The 23,034-nt window shown below is 35.1% G+C and overlaps 1 protein-coding gene across 1 annotated transcript in view; it reads right to left on the bottom strand.

The window, feature by feature from the left end:
* Positions 1-23,034, bottom strand: part of LOC149804176 (uncharacterized) — a 193,701-nt gene that overhangs the window by 92,601 nt on the left and 78,066 nt on the right. Inside the window, exons 11-16 of the mRNA XM_089954057.1 lie at positions 18,274-18,514; positions 17,369-17,663; positions 14,954-15,150; positions 12,760-13,022; positions 9,332-9,422; positions 3,914-4,069 (exon numbers count right to left, since the gene is read on the bottom strand). Coding sequence (XP_089810183.1) covers positions 3,914-4,069; positions 9,332-9,422; positions 12,760-13,022; positions 14,954-15,150; positions 17,369-17,663; positions 18,274-18,514 — 1,243 coding nt within the window. The remainder of the gene's footprint in view (positions 1-3,913; positions 4,070-9,331; positions 9,423-12,759; positions 13,023-14,953; positions 15,151-17,368; positions 17,664-18,273; positions 18,515-23,034) is intronic.

Genomic DNA, 23,034 nt, shown 5'->3' with positions numbered 1-23,034 from the left:
TGTTTCTTCACAGACTGTGTGAATGAATGTGTTTTGTTTCTTCACAGACTGTGTGACTGATGTATTTTGTTTCTTCACAGACTGTGTGAATGAATGTGTTTTGTTTCTTCACAGACTGTGTGAATAATGTATTTTGTTTCTTCACAGACTGTGAATGAATGTGTTGTTTCTTCACAGACTGTGTGATTGATATATTTCATTTCTTCACAGACTGTGTGATTGATTTATTTTGTTTCTTCACAGACTGTGTGATTGATATATTTCATTTCTTCACAGACTGTGTGATTGATTTATTTTGTTTCTTCACAGACTGTGTGATTGATGTATTTTGTTTCTTCACAGACTGTGATTCATGTATTTCGTTTCTTCACAGACTGTGTGAATGAATGTGTTCTGCTTTAGCAGCAATGCACTCCTATAAATTAGTTTGAAGTCAATAGTCAAGGAATATTCCTCCTCTTCAAATTAATTTGCAAACTAGTCTGACACTATTTGCTCTGTCTCTCTCTCTCTTTCTCTCTCTCTCTCTCTCTCTCTCTCTCTCTCTCTCTCTCTATATATATATATATATATATATATATATATAATGGCTGATAATTGTAAACAGTTTTTTGATCTCTCTTTTTAAAAGTTCCAATCTGTATCCAAATACTTCATAAAGTAGTAACATGTCATCCAATTAAAAGTAATAAGTATAGGTTATTGTTGTCATGAACACACTGACAATCGAGAATGATTTTTTTACCCAAAGTCTTCAAATACCTAAAGTCTTCAAATACCCAAAGTCTTTAAATACCTAAAGTCTTCAAATACCCTAAGTTTTCAGATGGCCTAGATCTTTTCTCTGAACAATGTTTTTATGCACCCCAAAGGTTCTTGACAGTCATGGTATGTATTTGCATTCTTGACAGTCATGGTATGTATCATGACAGTCATGGTATGTATCTGCATTCTTGACAGTCATGGTATGTATTTGCATTCTTGACAGTCATGGTATGTATCTGCATTCTTGACAGTCATGGTATGTATTTGCATTCTTGATAGTCATGGTATGTATTTGCATTCTTGACAGTCATGGTATGTATTTGCATTCTTGACAGTCATGGTATGTATCTTAACAGTCATGGTATGCATTTGCATTCTTGACAGTCATGGTATGTATTTGCATTCTTGACAGTCATGGTATATATCTGCATTCTTGACAGTCATGGTATGTATTTGCACTCTTGACAGTCATGGCATGTGTCTGCAGTCTTGACAGTCATGGCATGTATTTGCCTTCTTGACAGTCATGGTATGTATTTGCATTCTTGACAATGATGGTATGTATTTGCATTTTTGATAGTCATGGTATATATTTGCAATCTTGACAGTAATGGTATGTATTTGCATTCTTGACAGTCATGGTATGTACTTGCATTCTTGACAGTCATGGTATGTATTTGCATTCTTGACAGTCATGGTATGTATCTGCAGTCTTGACAGTCATGGTATGTATTTGCATTCTTGACAGTCATGGTATGTATTTGCATTCTTGACAGTCATGGTATGTATTTGCATTCTTGACAGTCATGGTATGTATTTGCAATCTTGACAGTCATGGTATGTATCTGCATTCTTGACAGTCATGGTATGTATTTGCATTCTTGACAGTCATGGTATGTGTTTGCATTCTTGACAGTCATGGTAAGTATTTGCATTCTTGACAGTCATGGTATGTATTTGCAATCTTGACAGTCATGGTATGTATTTGCATTCTTGACAGTCATGGTATGATGCGCACTTCCTATAAAAGACTGTCAACAGTTGCCATTTTATAATTATCTACCATAGTTTTACATGCTTATCTTGTGGAAAAATTCTCAGAATTATGATTTCTTAAGTTTATATCATATATGGTTATCATTTTCAAGTTTCCATCTATCGATGGTCAGGGTTTTATGATAAAAGAGAAATTTGCTACATTTGCAGCAAGAAGCTTTGTTTCTAAATCAATTGTTTCCATCTAAGCAGACCAAAATATCCACAAAAATGAAAGAATAAATTGATGAAATTTGTATGCATAAACATTTTTATAATAATATTTAGTTGTGCATGGAAAATCATTTGAATCCATTCTATGCTGCAATAGGACTCTTCAGTTTAAAATGACTGTGCCCTCATAAGTCACACTGTTTATGCCCTATTTTAAGCCACACTGTTATTTAAGTTGCACTATTATTGCCCTATTTAGGTCACACTGTTAATGCCCTATTTAAGTCACACCTTTGATGCCCTATTTAAGTCGTACTGTTAATGCCCTATTTTAAGCCACACTGTTATTTAAGTTGCACTATTATTGCCCTATTTAGGTCGCACTGTTAATGCCCTATTTAAGTCACACTGTTGATGCTCTATTTAAGTCACACTGTTAATGCCCTATTTAAGTCGCAATGTTCATGCCCTATTTAAGTCACACCGTTGATGCCCTATTTAAGTCACACTGTTGATGCTCTATTTAAGTCACACTGTTAATGCCCTATTTAAGTCGCAATGTTCATGCCCTATTTAAGTCACACCGTTGATGCCCTATTTAAGTCACACTGTTAATGCCCTATTTAAGTCACACTGTTGATGTCCTATTTAAGTCACACTGTTGATGCCCAATTTAAGTCACACTGTTGATGCCCTAATTTAATTATAAAGTGCCTCATACAGCACATACAATGAATGTACTGACCCCATTATCTAAAATATATTGTTAATCCCCACCCAAAAAAAATTATAATGGTTTACTAGATTACTAAATTTATTTTATATTTACTGTAGATTTGCCTGACATTTACTTTTAAAAATCCCATTCTAATCAGGGGAGTTAATAAATACTGCTTCATTTCTCCATTTAGGAAAATTGCATTAGTCTAATAAATTTATCAGTGACATCTGCTCCTTCTTTTACATTCAAGAGAGAAAGAGCTGCATACATGATACTCATGCTCATCCTACTGAATGCCATCTGATGACAGCATGATTACTGTACACCCTGCTGAATGTCTTCCAACCCATTCAGATATAACCATGATTACTGTACACCCTGCTGAATGTCTTCCAACCCATTCAGATATAAGCATGATTACTGTACACCCTGCTGAATGTCTTCCAACCCATTCAGATATAAGCATGATTACTGTACACCCTGCTGAATGTCTTCCAACCCATTCAGCTATAAGCATGATTACTGTACACCCTGCTGAATGTCTTCCAACCCATTCAGCTATAAGCATGATTACTGTACACCCTGCTGAATGTCTTCCAACCCATTCAGATATCAGCATGATTTTTCAATGTAGGCACTCATTTGGAAACCAGAGTACTGATATTGAAGATGTAAAAATCAACATATAGATTATTACAATTAAAATTTATGGACTACTACAATAATTATGTATATATAAAAATACATTATTTAAAATAAAATAAAAAATATATATATATATATATATATATATATATATATATATATATATATATATATATATAGATAGATAGATAGATGGATAGATAGAGAGAGAGAGAGAGAGAGAGAGAGGGAGAGAGAGAGTCTCATCTTGTTACATCTACATTGCAATCACTATTGTTAATCAGTTGAGTCCAGAAACAAAAACAAAGGTCAATCTTACCCCCAATGACCCAAACCCTAAGTTTTATTCTTTGTCTGTAAAGTATCTGGACATTTAAAAAGCAGTGACCATTTTTGTCATTTGAAAACATAGGCTTGAGAAAATAAAGACAATAAAAAAAAAAGTTACTTTGCCAAAACCACCCTGTCCAAACAAAAGGGTGGATAGGCAGACAGAGAGATGCTGCTATTGCTACAACCTTCCAGACCTTCAGTCATAAGGAAAACAAAAATATACAAGCATACTAGACTTACCATGTATTTATCCACAAATGTGTCAGTAACTGTAAAGGTAATAGGACTAACACTAATGGACACTCCAAACACATTGACAGTGGCATACACATTTATATTATCTCCAGTTAATATTGTGACACCTGTCAGCAACCTGAAGTAGGCTTCAAATTCAATCTGTGAAAAGATGAAAAACAGCATATGAGTCACTTCTCCTAAAATAAACTCCAATAGGCTCACCAGACCATTTCTACATCCCCAAGGAGGGCTCTGCAGGCCTTTTCTATATCCCCAAAGGAAGGCTCACCAGGCCTTTTCTATATCCCCAAGGAAGGCTCCACAGACCTATTCTATATCCCCAAGGAAGTATCAACAGGCCTTTTCTATATCCCCAAGGAAGGCTCAACAGGCCTATTCCATATCCCCAAGGAAGACTCACCAGGCCTATTCTGTATCCCAAAGAAAGGCTCACCAGGCTTTTTCTATATTCCCAAGGCCACAGACAGGGTTAGTTCAAGGGTGCAGATAATACTTTTATTCTGATCAACAATCTATTATGAACATATTTTCTTCTTCCAGGCTTTTTGTAATAATGCAGTTCTAACATGGATCCATTTAATATGAAATTCATAGGAACTGTATGTCCTGATTGCTCCAATGCTTGATACACTAATATTTTCAATGACTTTGTCTGAAGGCCAGAAGAAGGGTAGGGGTCCATCAATCTTAAAGTCAAGATCGCCACTGTCCTACATGAAAATCTGAGAGCGACTGCTTAAGGGTCATGTTCTGGTGACCTTTGAATTAGGCAAAGGAAATGCAGCTTTCAGAAATTTGAAAGTGAATAAAATCTTTCAGTGCATAATGGTGCTCTTCAACCATACTGCTGTCTTCCAGATGCAATGGTATGAGACTTTATCTGAATGGCTGATAAATTAGCAATTATGGTAATATCATAAATCACCAAAACATAACCCCTGAGCAGTCACTGTCAGATCTTCACACAGGACATGGTTTTAATCACATTGGGGGTCCATAGATTTTCACTGACAGAGCTTTCTGATTCTAAAGTCAAAGTATGACAGCTACCCCCTCCCAGTTTTGGTATCTATGACAATTAATATTATACAAAGTAACCAAAAAAAAAGAATTTCAATGACTTTCGTCACAGGTTATACTGGCTATTTAAAAACAACCTTGTACATCTTAGGTTTTATTCAAAGAACCTTTAATTCCTTTTATTTTGGTGAATGATTGAGGTAAATTGTAAAAAAAAAGAGCTGATAACTTTTTTACATTTTTATATATTTGGTAATTCATTCATTGCACTTTCAGAAGCTGCTTTTGTCTAGTCTGGCAAAATTAATTTTCACTATTTTAATAACTGCTAAAGATAGTGTACTTTACACTAATTCTGGCTGATTTTTTTAGCACAAGGTCACAGTCATTATAGTTATCTGTGTGCTTAGATCATTTACAATTTCCACAAGTACAGTATAAAAAGACATTTCAGCCACAGATCATGAAAGTAACATTGAGGTATGCCAACATTCTGTCCATTGTGCATGTTGCAAATGTAAACAACTTCACCTTACACCGAGCACTTTCTCAGAAGTTCATAATATCTGTAGAGCACCCCCATAAAGAACACATACATAGGTATTATTATTGCATGATTTAATTTTGGCTTTATGACTGAAACATTTAAGCTGCAATCATCAAAAGATTCCATCTGAATAATTCTCCTCTATATCCCCCACAGAATAGTATATATTAGTGTCAGAGCCCCACACAACCCCAGCCACCCCCCACCCCCCACCAACTTATGATGAAAAGTAAGCTATTTTAAAAATGCACATTACATTTATTCAACATAGCAACCAATATTTCAAAGGTGAAAATGACCAGTGGAGCTAGCACTTGTTTGAAAGGTGCACATCTGGAATAAGGCCAAGCTGTATACTCTATAACTCATACATACACCAAAATAAAGGGAATTAAAGGTTCTTTGAACTATACCTAATATATACAAGGTCTTTCTTAAATAGCCAGTGAAACCAGTGAGGAAACCCAGGGAAATTCTTTCTCTTTAAAATTCTAACCCTATGCAAAATATGAAACTGTATAGCACCACCTTTGGAGAGTATGGTACAGGGGTGCTCACCAGTTATTATGTTCTTTTGAGAGAGTGATATATGTAAGGTGAAGTTGTTTGCAATTAAAACATGTACAGTGGAGAGAATGTTGGCATGCCTCTATGCTACTTTAATCTAATGTCGACGACATTTCTTTGGATATTGTACTTTTGGAAATTGTACATAATCACATAATCTAAGCACACTGCTAACTAAAATGACTGCTCTCTTGTGCTAAAAAAATCAGCCTGAATTAGTCTAAAGTACACTATCCATAGCAGCTATTAAAATAGGGAAAATGAATTTGGTAAATCTAGATAATACCAGCTTCTGAAAGTGCAATGAATGAATTACCAAATGTATAAAATGTAAATAAAAGTTATTGGTTCTTTATTATACAATTTACCTCTGAAGTTCAGGAAGTGAAAATGACCAAGTGGAGCTAGCACTTTTTTGAAAGGTGCACATCTGGAGTAAGGCCAAGCTGTATACTCTATAACCCACATTATACCCATCAATCATACACCAAAATAAAGGGAATTAAAGGTTCTTTTTTAACTATACCTAAGATTTACAAGGCCTTTTTAAAATAGCAGTATAACCAGTGAGGTAAACTGTGGAAATTGTTTTTCTTTATAATTCTAATAGCATGCAAAATATGAAACTGTAGAGTGCCACCTTAAAAGAAGTATAAAATTTGTTTTATATTAAGATCATTCTGTATAATGTTCTGAATAAAATGGTACATTAATATTGATGTTAATCATGAAAATAAGCTAATTATGCTCATTTTGCTCTTGCTTACATAATTTGCCATGTGGCATGTTTGTGTGAGTAGTGAGCTTAATTATGGGGAAATTAGAGGTCTTAAAATATAGGAATAGAGTCAACTTAAATTTAAACTGTTGCATTAAGTGAAAGAAATATGTAGTGAAAATGTTTCTCTTAGCAAATTCGCTTCTTCCATATTAAACAATAGGCAAATATTTTACCCATTGACCTCTGACCTTTATGAACCTCATCTGTTCCATCCCTTTTCAAACTGTAAAATTTATTGTTGACATCTCAGGAATAATTCTGGCTAGTTTCATGTTCCTGTCTTTCAGCATAACATTGGTTGCTATGTTGACAAAATGTAATGTGCATTTTTAAAATAGCTCACTTCTTATCATAAGGGGCGGGGGGGGGGGTTCGGACTTGTGTGAGACTCTGGCATTAATAAATATTGTTCTGTGGGGGGAAATAAAGGAGAATTATTCAAAAGAACTGTTTTGATGATTGTGACTTAAATGAGCACATAGGTATTATTGTATCTTTTAATTTTGATTGAAAAATTTAAAATTCAAGGGAAGATGATATTGATATACAAAATGCATAATAATGATAAAGAAATGTTACAGTTGTTCAAAATTAAGTCAGGCATTACATGAGAATCATTATCTAGATAAAACCCATTGTACTTTGACTTATTTTGCAAGCTTAGAGGCAGTTATCTGAATGTTATTATCAATATTTGTATACACAATCATCCTTCATGCCATGAAAGAATAAGTCAATTGTAAAATTGATACTGAAACAGAATACAATTTTGTATGGGGGTGTAGAGCTTGCATCATAAATTTTATTTACATAAACAGAGTATCATTTTGTATGGGGGTGTAGAGCTTACATGGTATTTACATAAACAGAATACCATTTTGTATGGGGGTATACAGCTTGCATGGTATTTACATAAACAGAATACCCTTTGGTATGGGGGTGTAGAGCTTGCATGGTATTTACATAAACAGAATACCATTTTGTATGGGGGTGTACAGCTTGCATGGTATTTACATAAACAGAATACCCTTTGGTATGGGGGTGTAGAGCTTGCATGGTATTTACATAAATAGAATACCATTTTGTATGGGGGAGTAGAGCTTGCATGGTATTTACATAAACAGAATACCATTTTGTATGGGGGTGTACAGCTTGCATGGTATTTACATAAACAGAATACCCTTTGGTATGGGGGTGTAGAGCTTGCACAGTAAACTGTATTTACATAAACAGAATACCATTTTGTATGGGGGTGTACAGCTTGCATGGTATTTACATAAACAGAATACCATTTTGTATGGGGGTGTACAGCTTGCATGGTATTTACATAAACAGAATACCCTTTGGTAGGGGGGTGTAGAGCTTGCATCATAAACTGTATTTACATAAAATGAGTATCATTTTGTATGGGGGTGAAGAGCTTGCATCATAAACTGTATTTACTTAAACAGAATACTATTTTGTATGGGGGTGCAGAACTTGCATCATAAATTGTATTTATGTAAAAAAGAATATCATTTTATATGGGGTGTAAAGCTGTTGAACTGCATTTACCTATATATTTTTTTTGAAACCCTTCAGATGATAAATTTTGATCTGCCCTGCAAAACAGAAATAAACTGAACTCAATAGGCAAATTTTTTATTGTATGCACCTAAGCATAGAAAGGAACTCTAAGAATATTGTAATGTAAACTATGATATATAATAATTACAGACCTTAATATGTTTATTTCTACATTTTATTTTTTTCTATTTCACTTACATGCTTATTACAACTTGTTAATGCTAAATATATGCAGTTTGGGCCAGTAACAACTTCAACTTTGGTTCCAGTAACGACTTTCACTTTGGGCCAATAGTGACTTCCACTTTGGTTGCAGTAACAACTTCCACTTTGGGCCAGTAACGACTTCCACTGTGGTTCCAGCAACAACTTCCACTTTGGGCCAGTAATGACTGCCACTTTGGGCCAATAATAAATTCCACTTTGGGCCAGTAAAGACTTCCACTTTCACACAGTATGATAGTCATCCTTCCTTGGTTTTGGATTTACAATTGTCAAAAAAAAATAAAACCAAACAATTAACCAAGAATTCTGAATGACCCTGCAGTTTCATGAGGGTCACAGGATGGTGTTGTTGCACAGATATGAAAGAGCGAACCTTTCTGACTCTACAATCCATGAATGATAGTAATTCCTCCCTGGATTTACAACTCATGACCATTAAAAACAATCTGAACCAAAAATCTAACCAGGATTTTTAAATGATACTGATTCTACCTAAGGGTGGGGTGGGGTGGGGTGGGGTGGGGTGTGGATGTGAAAATGGCCAAAGTTTCTTGATTCTACAGTCAAAGTGTTCAGAGTATTGAAATACAGAAAATTAAAGCATGTAAGATAAAATTACATTGTACTTATGAACAAAGACATCTGAATTTACCGTAGGAACTTTGCATCCATTAACATAACCTCAAATGCTTACCGTGTTGGCTTCATCAACTCCACGATCATATGGATAGTTACACACATATCCTAGATTGAACGTAGCAATGTCTTTGTACAGGGAGCCAGCCCTATAAATAGAAACAAAGAATATCAATAGAGTATGAAAGGAAAAGCATGAATCCCATTTCAGTTACTTTTACTACACCATTTTTCTTTGAGCAACAATGACCCTAACCTTTCACCTTTTGATCCCCAATTCAACAGACCTATTTCTAACTGCAAACTTTGGTCAAGGTACAAGGTCAAGGTGTTATTGTTACGTTACAGTGACTTTAACTTTTGATCTTTCAGCCTCAAAATTAGCAAGTTTCTTTTCTAACCAAAGAATGAAGCAGCCACAAAATCTGGTGAAGGTGCAAGGTTGAAACTTTATGTTTTTTTCAGTTGATGGCCTTGGCCTTGGACCTTTTAACTCCAAAATCTACATAATTTCCTTACTCCAAGAAAAACTAATTCACAAAGTTTAGTCCAAGTTTGCAAAGTAGAACAAAAGCTATTAAACAGAATCCATTTATTAATAGCAAATTTGACCTTTGACTTTTTCCAAACGTAAAATCAACATGCATCTTTTTCTAATCAAAAGTAAAATCCATCAATGAAGATTGGTAATATAAATTCTAAACTGTGTGATCTTAACCACAAAGTTAAAAATTTTGAGCAATTATGTCAAAAAATGATTTGTCTTTGTATCATAATTGTTTATCCAGTAAATCCATGAAGGGGTTTAGGACATATAAGAAAATGAAAACTCTGTAACCAAAACAACACACATTTCCAACGACTATTACCTTGACCCTTAAGGTCAGTGGGACATATATGCATGTCACCAAATGAATTGTCATAGTTTCATAATCATTCAACCCAAGCATAATGAAACTATATATGCATGTCACCAAATGAATTGTCATAGTTTCATAATCATTCAACCAAAGCATAATGAAACTATATATGCATGTCACCAAATGAATTGTCATAGTTTCATAATCATTCAGCCCAAGCATAATGAAACTGTATATGCATGTCACCAAATGAATTGTCATAGTTTCATAATCATTCAGCCCAAGCATAATGAAACTGTATATGCATGTCACCAAATGAATTGTCATAGTTTCATAATCATTCAGCCCAAGCATAATGAAACTGTATATGCATGTCACCAAATGAATTGTCATAGTTTCATAATCATTCAGCCCAAGCATAATGAAACTGTATATGCATGTCACCAAATGAATTGTCATAGTTTCATAATCATTCAGCCCAAGCATAATGAAACTGTATATGCATGTCACCAAATGAATTGTCATAGTTTCATAATCATTCAACCCAAGCATAATGAAACTATATATGCATGTCACCAAATGAATTGTCATAGTTTCATAATCATTCAACCAAAGCATAATGAAACTATATATGCATGTCACCAAATGAATTATCAGTTTCATAATCATTCAACCCATGCATAATGAAACTATATATGCATGTCACCAAATGAATTGTCATAGTTTCATAATCATTCAACCCAAGCATAATGAAACTTCATTAAGGAATTTTGAAAATATAAGCACAAGATACAAAAAAACTTTAATAAATGTTGTAACATATTTTCTGTGACCTTTACTCCTAGGTCAAAAGTCAAGAATGCGTGTCAGTACATGAACTGTCTTAGCTTCATAATAATTCATTCCAAGTGTGAATAAAATCAATCAAGAGGTCTAGGAAATATAAGCAAATGTACAAATTTTACCCAAAACATTGACACACATTTTCAATGACTGACCTTGACTTCATGCTAAAAAAGGTAAGAGAACACGTCAGTGAATGTCTTAGCTTCATAATGATTCATCTCAAGTACAAAGAAAATCTGTCAAGGGAGTTTAGGAAATATATACAAACAAAACTCCTGAATCAAAACCATAACATCAGTTATGTTGTTGTTGTTGCTCTAGGGTTTAACACCATTTTTCAGCATAAGATAGGCTATACATGGTGGCCATTATAACTGGTGGAGGAAGAACAATGGAAAACCCAGGGAAGAACCACCAACCCATGAGAAGCTACTGGCAGGTTTTCCCACATACCCACACTAGCCAAGCCTTGGACTCGAACCCACGCAGACAGAGGTGAGATGGCAGTGATCCCGAATGGTAAGCGCTTTAGACCACTTTGCCACTTGGGGCCCCCACATCAATTATGTATGACAATAACTTGGACTCCATGATAATATGGGCCAGCAGGCATGTCTTAGAATTAATTGTCTTAAAGTCATAATGTATAATACCAATTATGAATCTATTAGGTTTGGAAAATATTAGCAAACGAAAAAAACTGTAAAGAAAAAATGTAACACAAGCTATCTACAACTGGTACCCTCAAAGTGAACATACAGAACGGATTGTCCAAAATTCATAATTTATTTATACGATGTAGGGTAAGAATCTATTGGGGAAATATATTTAAATGAAAACATTTAACCAAACCTTTAACAAACCTTTGACACTGCTACTGAAATATGATGTGGGCTTGACTAAAGCAGTCTCATTTGACATTGCTACTGAAATATGATGTGGGCTTGACTAAAGCAGTCTCATTTGACTATTCTAATTATGTAATTAAACCTGTTAAAATATCTTCATCTGATAAACTAACTTCAACTAAATTAGTCCAAGGACATTGCATGGTGCCATTAGTCCAAGGACATTGCATGGTGCCATTTAGAAGAATATTGACTCTGAGCATCAAGCAGGTTAAATCTTTAATGATGGACTCCTGTAATCCTGCTAAGCAGACTTGCCAACCCAGATGAACCTGTCTCAGTAAGACATGCTCAAACTGGCATGTGATGTCCAATAAAACGTAATTATCCTTTCCATCTTTTATTCACAAGAATCTGAATACTCCTTTTTATGCTTCTGTGCTGATTATTAACACTTTTTTGGAGGATTATTTTCTCTTTCATCTTAACCATGCATCACTTTCGGGATGCTATTTAAATTTGTTTATATAATCAACAGTTTGATCATGCAGACACTTCACATGAACAAATAGATGCAGTTTAAAGCATCTGGGGTGCTACTGTAAAGTTAGTCTGCTTCCCTGACTAATTTCACTACTTCTAATATGAAACCCGGATCCACAAAAAAACCCACAGATGAACCAAACATCCGGATTTTTAAGCAATGATCAATTTCCGTAGCTTTTGCTTTTATGCCACAAGTTTGTATTTTAAGGGTAATTTTCATAAGACTTACAGCAAAATCATAAGAGTTGGCAGGTCTGTGCTAAGTACAGTCTCCCTACCACATTCACCATGATACTCCTACCCCATTGCCCAAGATATTCTCTGAGTCCCCTAAAAAAGGTTAAATTTGACAGTTGTACTATGAATGGTTCCCTACAAATTCTAACCTTGAAGAGTAGACTGGCTGTATAATACTGGGCCTCAAACAGGGGATGTTCTTGCCAACAGACACAATTGATGCAGCACACAATTCAATTTGTCCCGTGTTACCAGGGGGAGTTGAGAATTGAACCTGTATTTGCTGTGGGACACCCTCAGTCATGTTGACCTTGAGTATGACCCTCTTGGTCTCACCCTTAGCAATATTCAGACTACTGTCATTCCCAGCGATTTCTCCAACCTCAAATGTGGCAAAGGCAGTGTTTAGATTCTGAAACAAAAGGAGTGAACATAAGTCACATGCTGGCAGTATAATGCACACAAGTTCAGGTACTGTAAATAGGACACTAATTAAATCTGAAAGATTTTTTGGTCCACAATTGGATATTTCCTTTATTAGCACCATCAGTGCATTCTTTATTCATTGGAAAATGAGGCAATAACTTGATACAACTTTACTGGAAAAAAGTACAATTAAAACCAGTACAGGATCCTATCAATGTACAGGCAAAATCTGATTTAAATTTATGAAGTCTTTCAAAGTAAAAGGGCAGAAACTATTTGGACGGGCAAAATTCTAAGTCTAAGAAGGGCCATAATTCCATAATTTTTTCCAGAAAACATGAGCATAAGGAAAAACAGGATGCTATAAAAATTGATACTTTATCAGGGTCTGACATTGAAAATCAGCTGGTGGCCTGGCAAGTGACCAGGATAGATAGTTGACAGCCTGGCAAGTGACCAGAATTGATAGCCGACAGCCTGGCAAGTGATCAGGATAGATAGCCAACAGCCTGGCAAGTGACCAGAATTGATAGCCGACAGCCTGGCAAGTGACCAGGATAGATAGCCGACAGCCTGGCAAGTGACCAGGATAGACAGCCGACAGTCTGGCTTGAGTACAGTAGCTTATGTAAGAAACCAACAGCTTGATGGTTTTTCCTTATGCTTGGAATACTGATAATACTATCTCCTGTTCATTAAACATATTAAGCAGTTTTTAAACTGTCAAACAAGTTATGAAGAGAATGAAGACACCCACTGTAATACCTGACGAAAAATAAAGGGCCAAGTGAATAAAAGAAGTTAACAAAAATGTGGCACTGCAAATTTTGGGGTACAAGATGGTAGGTACTTTAAATGTTGATTAACTTAAATTAAATTAATAAAGTATACAAGGCATACCAATTTAATATATATATATATATATATATATATATATATATATATATATATATATATATCAGGAAGAAACTTATAAGAATAATTCAGATGTATGCAAGCCCAGCAATTTTTGGAAACCGCATACATGGTGACATTGTATTCTTCATGAAGGATGAGATTATATCCACTTGATATACCACAAGGGCATAGTTTTTGCCATTTTATCACCAGACCAATATCTGCCAATTCTTTATGCAATCAACCCTGGGCAGATCAAGACTATAACTGACATAAAATAAGTACTGAAACAAAATATGGAGTGCTGGATTGGAGTACTGGAATAAAAACTGGAGTACTGGATTGGAGTACTGGAATAAAAACTGGAGTACTGGATTGGAGTACTGAAATAAAAACTGGAGTACTGGATTGGATAAATGGAATAAAAACTGGAGTACTGGAATAAAAACTGGAGTGCTGGATTGGAGTACTGAAATAAAAACTGGAGTACTGGATTGGATAAATGGAATAAAAAATGGAGTTCTGGATTGGAGAAATGGAATAAAAACTGGAGTACTGGAATAAAAACTGGAGTGCTGGATTGGAGTACTGAAATAAAAACTGGAGTACTGGATTGGATAAATGGAATAAAAACTGGAGTTCTGGATTAGAGAAATGGAATAAAAACTGGAGTACTGGAATAAAAACTGGAGTGCTGAATTGGAGTACTGGAATAAAAGCTGGAGTACTGGATTGGATAAATGGAATAAAAACTGGAGTTCTGGATTGGAGAACTGGAATAAAAACTGGAGTACTGGAATAAAAACTGGAGTGCTGGATTGGAGTACTGGAATAAAAACTGGAGTACTGGATTGGATAAATGGAATAAAAACTGGAGTACTGGATTGGAGTACTGGAATAAAAACTGGAGTACTGGATTGGATAAATGGAATAAAAACTGGAGTACTGGATTGGAGTACTGGAATAAAAACTGGAGTAGTGGATTAGAGTAAAGGATTAGAGTTATCATGTTATACTCACTGTGTTAACGGATGAGAAATCATTAGTTGCTGTGACTGTTTCAGACCCAGTAAAAGGACTTGTTCGGTCTGTCCTGTAGAATGCTGTAATACCAAAACTATAACTCGTGATACTGGCTGCTGGGTTCAGGCTGAGGACTATCTCCACAATGAAGGCATTCTGGTCAAAAAGTCCATTGTTGGAAAATAGATCTGTGCCTGAAAATTGTGTTAGAAGTCATATGACTATTTACAGAAACACCAGAAGGCCTGAAGAAAGAAGCACTAAATACAGCCTGGTCTTGTTGATTAAAGAAATCTCTCTAACTTAACACAATCAGTTCAACTCAAAATGTTAGACAGATTTTAAATCAGATCAACCCCACTGACAGAATGACAAATTTTAAATCAAATCAACTTCCACTTGTTGACAGATCTAAAATCAGATCAGCCACACTGACAAATTGACAAATTTTAAATCATATCAACCACAATGACAGTTTGACAAATTTAAAATCAAATCAATTCCACGGGTTGACATATCTGAAATCAGATCAACCCCACTGATAAATTTACATTCAAATCAATTCCACAGGTTGACAAATTTAAAATCAGATTAACCACACTGTTAAACTGACAAATTCTAAATGAAATCAATTTCCACTGGTTGACAGATCTTAAATAAATCAACCCCACTAACAGAATGACAAAGTTTAAAACAGATCAATTCCACTGGCTGACAGATCTTAGATAGATCAACCCCACTGACAGAAGGACAAAGTTAAAAACAGATCAATTCCACTGGTTGACAGATCTTAAATAGATCAACCCCAATGACAGAACAACAAAGTTTAAAACAGATCAATTCCACTGGCTGACAGATCTTAAATCAGATCAGCCACACTGTCAGTTTCACAGATTTAAATTCATTATTTATCATGTCATCTAATTACATTAATAATGAAGCTTGGTATCAAAAGTAACATGTGAGATAGCTCTAAATCTGGACAAAAGATAGGCTACAAGGGATCCTTTAAGGTCTAATAAAACAAGAGGCCCAAGTGAGCCTGATACTGTTCACCTGCATTATATACTTTAACAGTAGACCTTTTCACTAAGCAAACTTATGGAGTATTGCCAGAAGACAACCTGGAGTATTGCCAGAAGACAACCTGGAGTATTGCCAGAAGACAACCCTGCATACGGTAAATATATCTTCCCACAATTTATATCTTGCTGAGTTTCCATGTTTTATCAAAATCAGATGATATATATTCTTGCTAGAGAGGTAATAAACACAGCCAATTAGATACAAAATTACTACATTAATGTGTATAATTCGCATTTATTTGAGAATATGTCCAAGGCCAGGATGATATAAGCTTATTTACCAAGTCTGAGCAAAATTCAAACAAAACCTGTTCATCATCAGACTTATCCAAGATTTTGGTGATATAAGACAATTTAAAAGAAATGGAGTCAATAAAGTGTTGGCAAGTATCAGGTTCAAAATCATTTGTATAGATCTCACTCATAATCATACATATCCAAGACTTTGATGACATATGGTAGTGGGCAATAACTTCTTCACTATGTCTACATGAAATACAGATGAGAAAAACAAACATTTGTCTTTCCAGGTGGACCAACCATTAGAGACGTGCCAAACCATATTTCCTAATGTTAATGCGATCAGTGAATTTTATTTGATGGAGAAATACTGACTTCAGGTGGTAAGAAGCTGTGCTAATGAGATCGAAAAATTACCTCATTAATATGCATAAATCTCACTAAATGCAAAATCACCTCATTAATATGCATAAATCTCATCAGATGCAAAATCACCTCATTAATATGCATAAATCTCACCAGATGCAAAATCACCTCATTAATATGCATAAATCTCATAAGATGCAAAATCACCTCATTAATATGCGTAAATCTCATCAGAAACTAATGAGGCATCAAGGCTAAAAAAAAAAGAATCCTAACATTATGCCTGGTTCTCCCTACCCCATATATACTGGCTGCCATATACAGCCTATCATGTGCTGAAAAATGGCATTAAATCCATAATGACAACAACAACAATATAAAAGTTCTGAATTTTCTTCATTGTATGTCCATAATGACAACAACAACAATATAAAAGTTCTGAATTTTCTTCATTGTATGTCCATAATGACAACAACAACAATATAAAAGTTCTGAATTTTCGTCATTGTATGTCCATAATGACAACAACAACAATATAAAAGTTCTGAATTTTCGTCATTGTATGTCCATAATGACAACAACAACAATATAAAAGTTCTGAATTTTCGTCATTGTATGTCCTCATTTATTCTGTATATCATACTATTTTAACATCAAAAGTTTTTCCTGCTTCTTTTTTTCAAAACGAGGAAACAAATGACTGACAAAACTATCCACTAACCTCCAACATTAGTGACAATATCCAGATCTAACACAGCTTTCTTTTGACCTCCACCACTGTGGTACAGTAGAATAGCTGGTTCTGCAGAGCGGTTGAGGCAGGGGAAATTTTCTCCAACCGAATAGACCCGTACTGTACATACATCAAGTCCCTCAGTGTTGGATAAGACCTCTACATAGAAATCAATGGATTCCTGTGGCATCACCTTCACCAGCAGACTATACTGAACGGCCATTCCTAAAGGGGCATTTGTCAATGTGGTGTTCTTAATTACAGTGAACCCAGGAGTAGTTGTCTGGAAAAGACAATCATGATGGTAAGATATACATCTTGCAAGCTCAAAGCAGGTTTAAAACAGGTCACATATTCAAACAATGTAATATTAAGAATCAATGGTACTAATATAGGTATCAGTTTTATTCAAATTACTGATATAGGTCACTGGCACCAATATAGGAATCAATTTTTATTCCAATTACTGATATAGGTCACTGGCACCAATGTAAGAATCAATTTTTATTCCAATTACTGATATAGGTCACTGGCACCAATGTAGGAATCAATTTTTATTCCAATCATTGGTCCAGATCACTGATATTAATATAGTTATCAGATTTTATCCAAAATTATTTATGTTGATAACTGGTAACAATATAGGTATCAGTTTTAAAAAGTTTAATTATTAATACAGGTCACCTGTTATATCAAAATCTCATTTCCAGCATGATTCTGAAACAGAAATGACTCATCTTTACATAATTACTATCAATGCCAACATTATCATCATTGTTATTCTTGTCATCATCATCAGCAGCAGAAGCATCAACAGAAAGTATGTGCAACGTAGAAACAAAAGTAACAAAATATGTTGTTTAAATCGACTACAGAAAAAGTCTGTATCTTACTGGATAGATGTTTTCTCCTCTTTGTGCGTAAAGTGCCAGTTGGCCAACCCACATCTTTGTTGTGGAATACATAACTCCTGCAGTGATCCACTTCTGTGTGTTATCTGCCAAATCTGTATGATTGTTAACCTTCACATACAGTTCAAAGGTCGCTTTGTCTTCATTACTATCAGACACTTGTTCCATGTTGCAGACACTACCAATTCCAAATACAGCCCTGTCATTTATACCATCACTGAAACTGCAGGATAGAAAAGTATGTCATTAGATAAAAATAAACAAGTGCTATTGGCAATGTGCAGTAGTATATAAAATGAACAAGTGCTATTGGCAATGTGCAGTGGTATATAAAATGAACAAGTGCTATTGGCAATTTGAAGTAGTATATAAAATGAACAAGTGCTATTGACAATGTGCAGTGGTATGTAAAATGAACAAGTGCTATTGGCAATGTGCAGTGGTATATAAAATGAACAAGAGCTATTGGCAATTTGAAGTAGTATATTAACTGAACAAATGCTATTGGCAATGAGCAGTGGTATATAAAATGAACAAGTGCTATTGGCAATTTGAAGTGGTATATAAAATGAACAAGTGCTATTGGCAATGTGCAGAGGTATGTAAAATGAAGAAGTGCTATTGGCAATGTGCAGTGGTACATAAAATGAACAAGAGCTATTGGCAATAGGTTCATTGCAAAGAGCAATGTTTGCTACAATTTGTTCAGGGAGGCCTTAAAATAAGGAATTTTCTAAAAACATTGGGGAGGTGCATCCAAAAATAATGACTATAATGTTGCAAAATGATAATGTAACATGATGGCAATCAAACTCATGCAAAAATTAAATAACTTTAAGCTGCATATAATATTTGCTTCAAATCTTGGTGAGCTTGTGCTGGAAAAACTGGATAATTGTTCCACTAATTATTGATATTATAACCATACAATGAATATTATGGGAAGTAGAATCAGAAATTAAAAACCTCATCAATATAAAGCTGTACACCAAATCTGGATTGAAATCTGATGATCTATGTAAAGTTATGCTGCAGAAACAAAAAATTAGGGGGTATGGTGATCAGGGACCATAACTCCTGCAAGTTTGGATCTCTAAAACTAAAGATTACATTTACTGGTGTTCAGGGACCATAACTCCTGCAAGTGTGGATCTCTAAAAATAAAGTTTATTCAAGGTTTCTTCAATATCAAGATGCTTGCCAAATTTAGATAATACTTTTAAAAAATCCTTAGCAAAGCTATATATGGAAATGTGTAATCAATGGCTATAAGTCCTGCAAATATGGAACGGGAATACTGGAAATTTAATTTTTCATAGTGTCATCAATTTGAAGCCAAATGCCTAATTTTGGTACAAAAATTCAAAGTTAACTTATGTAGAGAAGGTGTCGCTCTACAGTTTCATATTTTGTATAGGGTTAGGATTTTAAAGAAAAAGAATTTCCCCAGTTTTCCTCACTAGTTATACTGGTTATTCAAAAAAGATCTTGTATATCTTAGGTATAATTCAAAGAACTTTTAATTCCCTTTATTTTGGTGTACTATGAGTTATAGAGTATACAGCTTGGCCTTACTTCAGATGTGCACCTTTCAAAAAAGTGCTAGCTCTACTTGGTCATTTTCACTTCCTGAACTTCAGAGGTAAATTATATAAAAAAGAGCCAATAACTTTTTTTTACATTTTATATATTTGGCAATTCATTCATTGCACTTTCAGAATCTGGTATTGTCTAGTCTGGCAAAATTCATTTTCCCTATTTTAATATCTGCTATGTATAGTGTACTTTAGACTAATTCTGGCAGATTTTTTAACTCAAGGGAGCAGTCATTTTAGTTAGCAGTGTGCTTAAATCATGTAAAATTTCCAAAAGTACAATATCCAAAGAAATATCATCCACATTACATTAATGTAGCATAGAAGTATGCCAACATTCTCGCCATTGTGCATGTTTTATATGCGAACTACTTCACCTTACATATGTCACTCTCTCAAAAGTACATATTAACTGGTGAACGCCCTCGAACCAAACTCACAAGGATGAGTGATCAGGGGACATAACTCATACAAATAATGCTGCTGAACACTATACATCATTCGATGTCTCATCAACAAAGATAAATGTGAATGTCCAAGATGGTTCAAATTCAAAATATCCTTGGTAAATGTAAAGACTGGAATTAAAAGTTAGGTGGCTATGCAATCAGGGGTCATAACTCCAACAAACGATGTCATGTGAAGCTGGAAATCATGTTAATTTTGAGGTCCAATCTATAAAATGGTACAAGTCAAATACGGATCAAAAATAACAATCATTGGTAAAGTTATACTTCAAAAATCAATGTTTGGTGAATGAGCCGGGGGGGTAATAACATCTTTATACTAGAGTTATTAGTGATGGGTCCCACCTCTATAATTTGTCTGACAGGGCTTCAAACAGAAAATTGTATTGGAAAACCAAAGTAAAGAGAACATCAATCAGGGAAATTAAACTCATTCATGATCTCTCCTGTATAAAGCTGCATACCAAGTTCAGTTAAATCCAGCAATCCTTGGTAACGCAATGCGGCAGAAACAAAAGTCAGGAGATTTTCGGAGGATGGGGTCATAGCTTCTTAAAATGATATCATGTAACAAAGAAAATCAAACACATCCAAAGTCTTATGTTTGTAACAGCCTGAATTTTGACAATGTCCATGCAAACTTTTGCAAACAAAATGAAATTCTGATATATTTCAGATGTAAATGAACAGCAATAAAACCCACTGCACATTTGGTAAGAGACCCATTCAGAGCATGTAACACCTGGAAATGACAGTACAGAATGCTAGAAAATCAAACTTATTTGAGGTCACATCAACATAGAACAAAAGCCAATTTCGACTTTATCCAACATTAATTAAAAGTTATGGAATTAGGCAATCAGGGGCCGAAAGTTCTCTAAATGATGGTAGCAAAATCAAACACTTCCCAGGCCACATCGGTATGAAAGCTGGAAATCAAACACTTCCCAGGCCTCATCGGTATGAAAGCTGGAAATCAAACACTTCCCAGGCCTCATTAGTATTAAAGCTGAAAACCAAATCTGGTTAAAATTCAACAATTCCCAGTTAACTAGTGGAAAACAAATTGTTCATAAATGAACAGACAGAAAGATGGGTGAATTGGTAGATGGATGGACAAGTTATTTTTTTAAGACTCCATCAACTTTGTCCAGTAGGGCCCTAGAGATGCCAGATGTCCAGTAGGGTCCTAGTGATGCCACAGATGTCCAGTAGGGCCCTAGTAAAGCCACATATGTCCAGCAGGACCTGGGTGATGCCAAAGAAGTGCAGCAGGGCCCCAGTGATGTTACAGAATGTAGCAGAAAAACAAACATATTAAATGTCTTATCTATGTAAAGTTGCATACCAAATCTAGCTGAAACTCTCTGTAATGTTATGCTATGGAAAATCAGGAGATGAAAACTGAACCATTCATGGTCCCATCAATATAAAACTGCAAAGTTTAACTTTATTTGGTTGAAATTCAACAAATTCCCAGTACAGTCATCTTGCAGAAACCAATCTGTTGGATCAACTAAAATTGTGATTACTACAGGGCTCTGCCAACTATCTGAGTGGGGACTCTGGAAAATCCCAGTAAATCAAACACTACAGAACAAAATTTATAGTGAAATGTTTCTTTATGAACACTTACCCAATCATAACACCTTAGAAGAACTACTACTACCACACAAATCTAGCCCTAAGCAGTGTAATGAGGGTTATCGTATCGCGTTCTAATATATAACTCACCTGATGTTTTTGTAGGATGTCATCCAGGTAACTTGACGTTGCCATCTTGGAGATGGTCCTGGCATGAGCCATAACACAGTTCATCAGATGACTGAACACCCAGAGACTGGTGTTGAATCAAAATGGGAGCATTCAGAACTAATAAATTATGTGATTGTAGGCAAATCACAGGAGTTTTCTGGAAACCTTGTGAACTGGGACATGAAGATACACAACTTATAAGTCCCTGCTGATTGTTAAGTCTCCCTCTTGAACGGCATTCAAAATGCACCATGGTGTTTCCATCAACAACTAAGGAACATGAATGAATTGAGGGTGCTTACATCAATGACAGAGAACAGAGAACAATTTGTCTTTAGGCAAAGAAAAGTCTGAAATAAAATCCCAGATAATTTATATTTGGAATAATTTTGAATGCCCTTATCTGGAGAGGGTTGTTTATTTCTTGCTTCAAGGTGGTGGCATTGAATGGGTCTATGGGAATGTTTGTAGTTGACAGGACTCTGGATAAAGGAGGAGGTGTTTTGAAGGTGATGCAAAGTCTCTCAAACAGCTTGTTTGGTCCATTGATTGCTGTGGTTGTTTGGTCCACTGATTACTGTGGTTCCTCCTACAGGGATCTGTGGTAAGGACGGAGTACAGATGTCAGTTTTTGAAAGACGGAGGCAGCTGTGAAGAAAAACTTTGGTGAAAGCAAATTGCTACTTCTGTTATCCACTTTGGTGGTTTTCAACAGGAGGAACTTCACTAGGAGAGCTTGTCAGAGGCTTGTGTTAAAGTCATGTCCCTATTTTGTTGATTTCACAAAAGGCTCTTGTACTGATGTTGCAGTTGTGGAGCCCGATAATGTGTCCCTTGAGTGGCTTGCTTGTGTAATTCATCAGCAAATTAGTGGACAATGGTTAAAATTGTAGTTTGGCCTTATGGTGAGCTTTAAGGAAGGTGGA

This window comes from Sinohyriopsis cumingii, chromosome 3, assembly GCF_028554795.1.
Source record: "Sinohyriopsis cumingii isolate HCF-2022 chromosome 3, ASM2855479v2, whole genome shotgun sequence".
In the NCBI taxonomy this organism is placed as follows: Eukaryota; Metazoa; Mollusca; class Bivalvia; order Unionida; family Unionidae; genus Sinohyriopsis; species Sinohyriopsis cumingii.
Note: the sequence above shows the minus strand (reverse complement) of the source record. Positions and strands in the feature narration are given on the sequence as shown.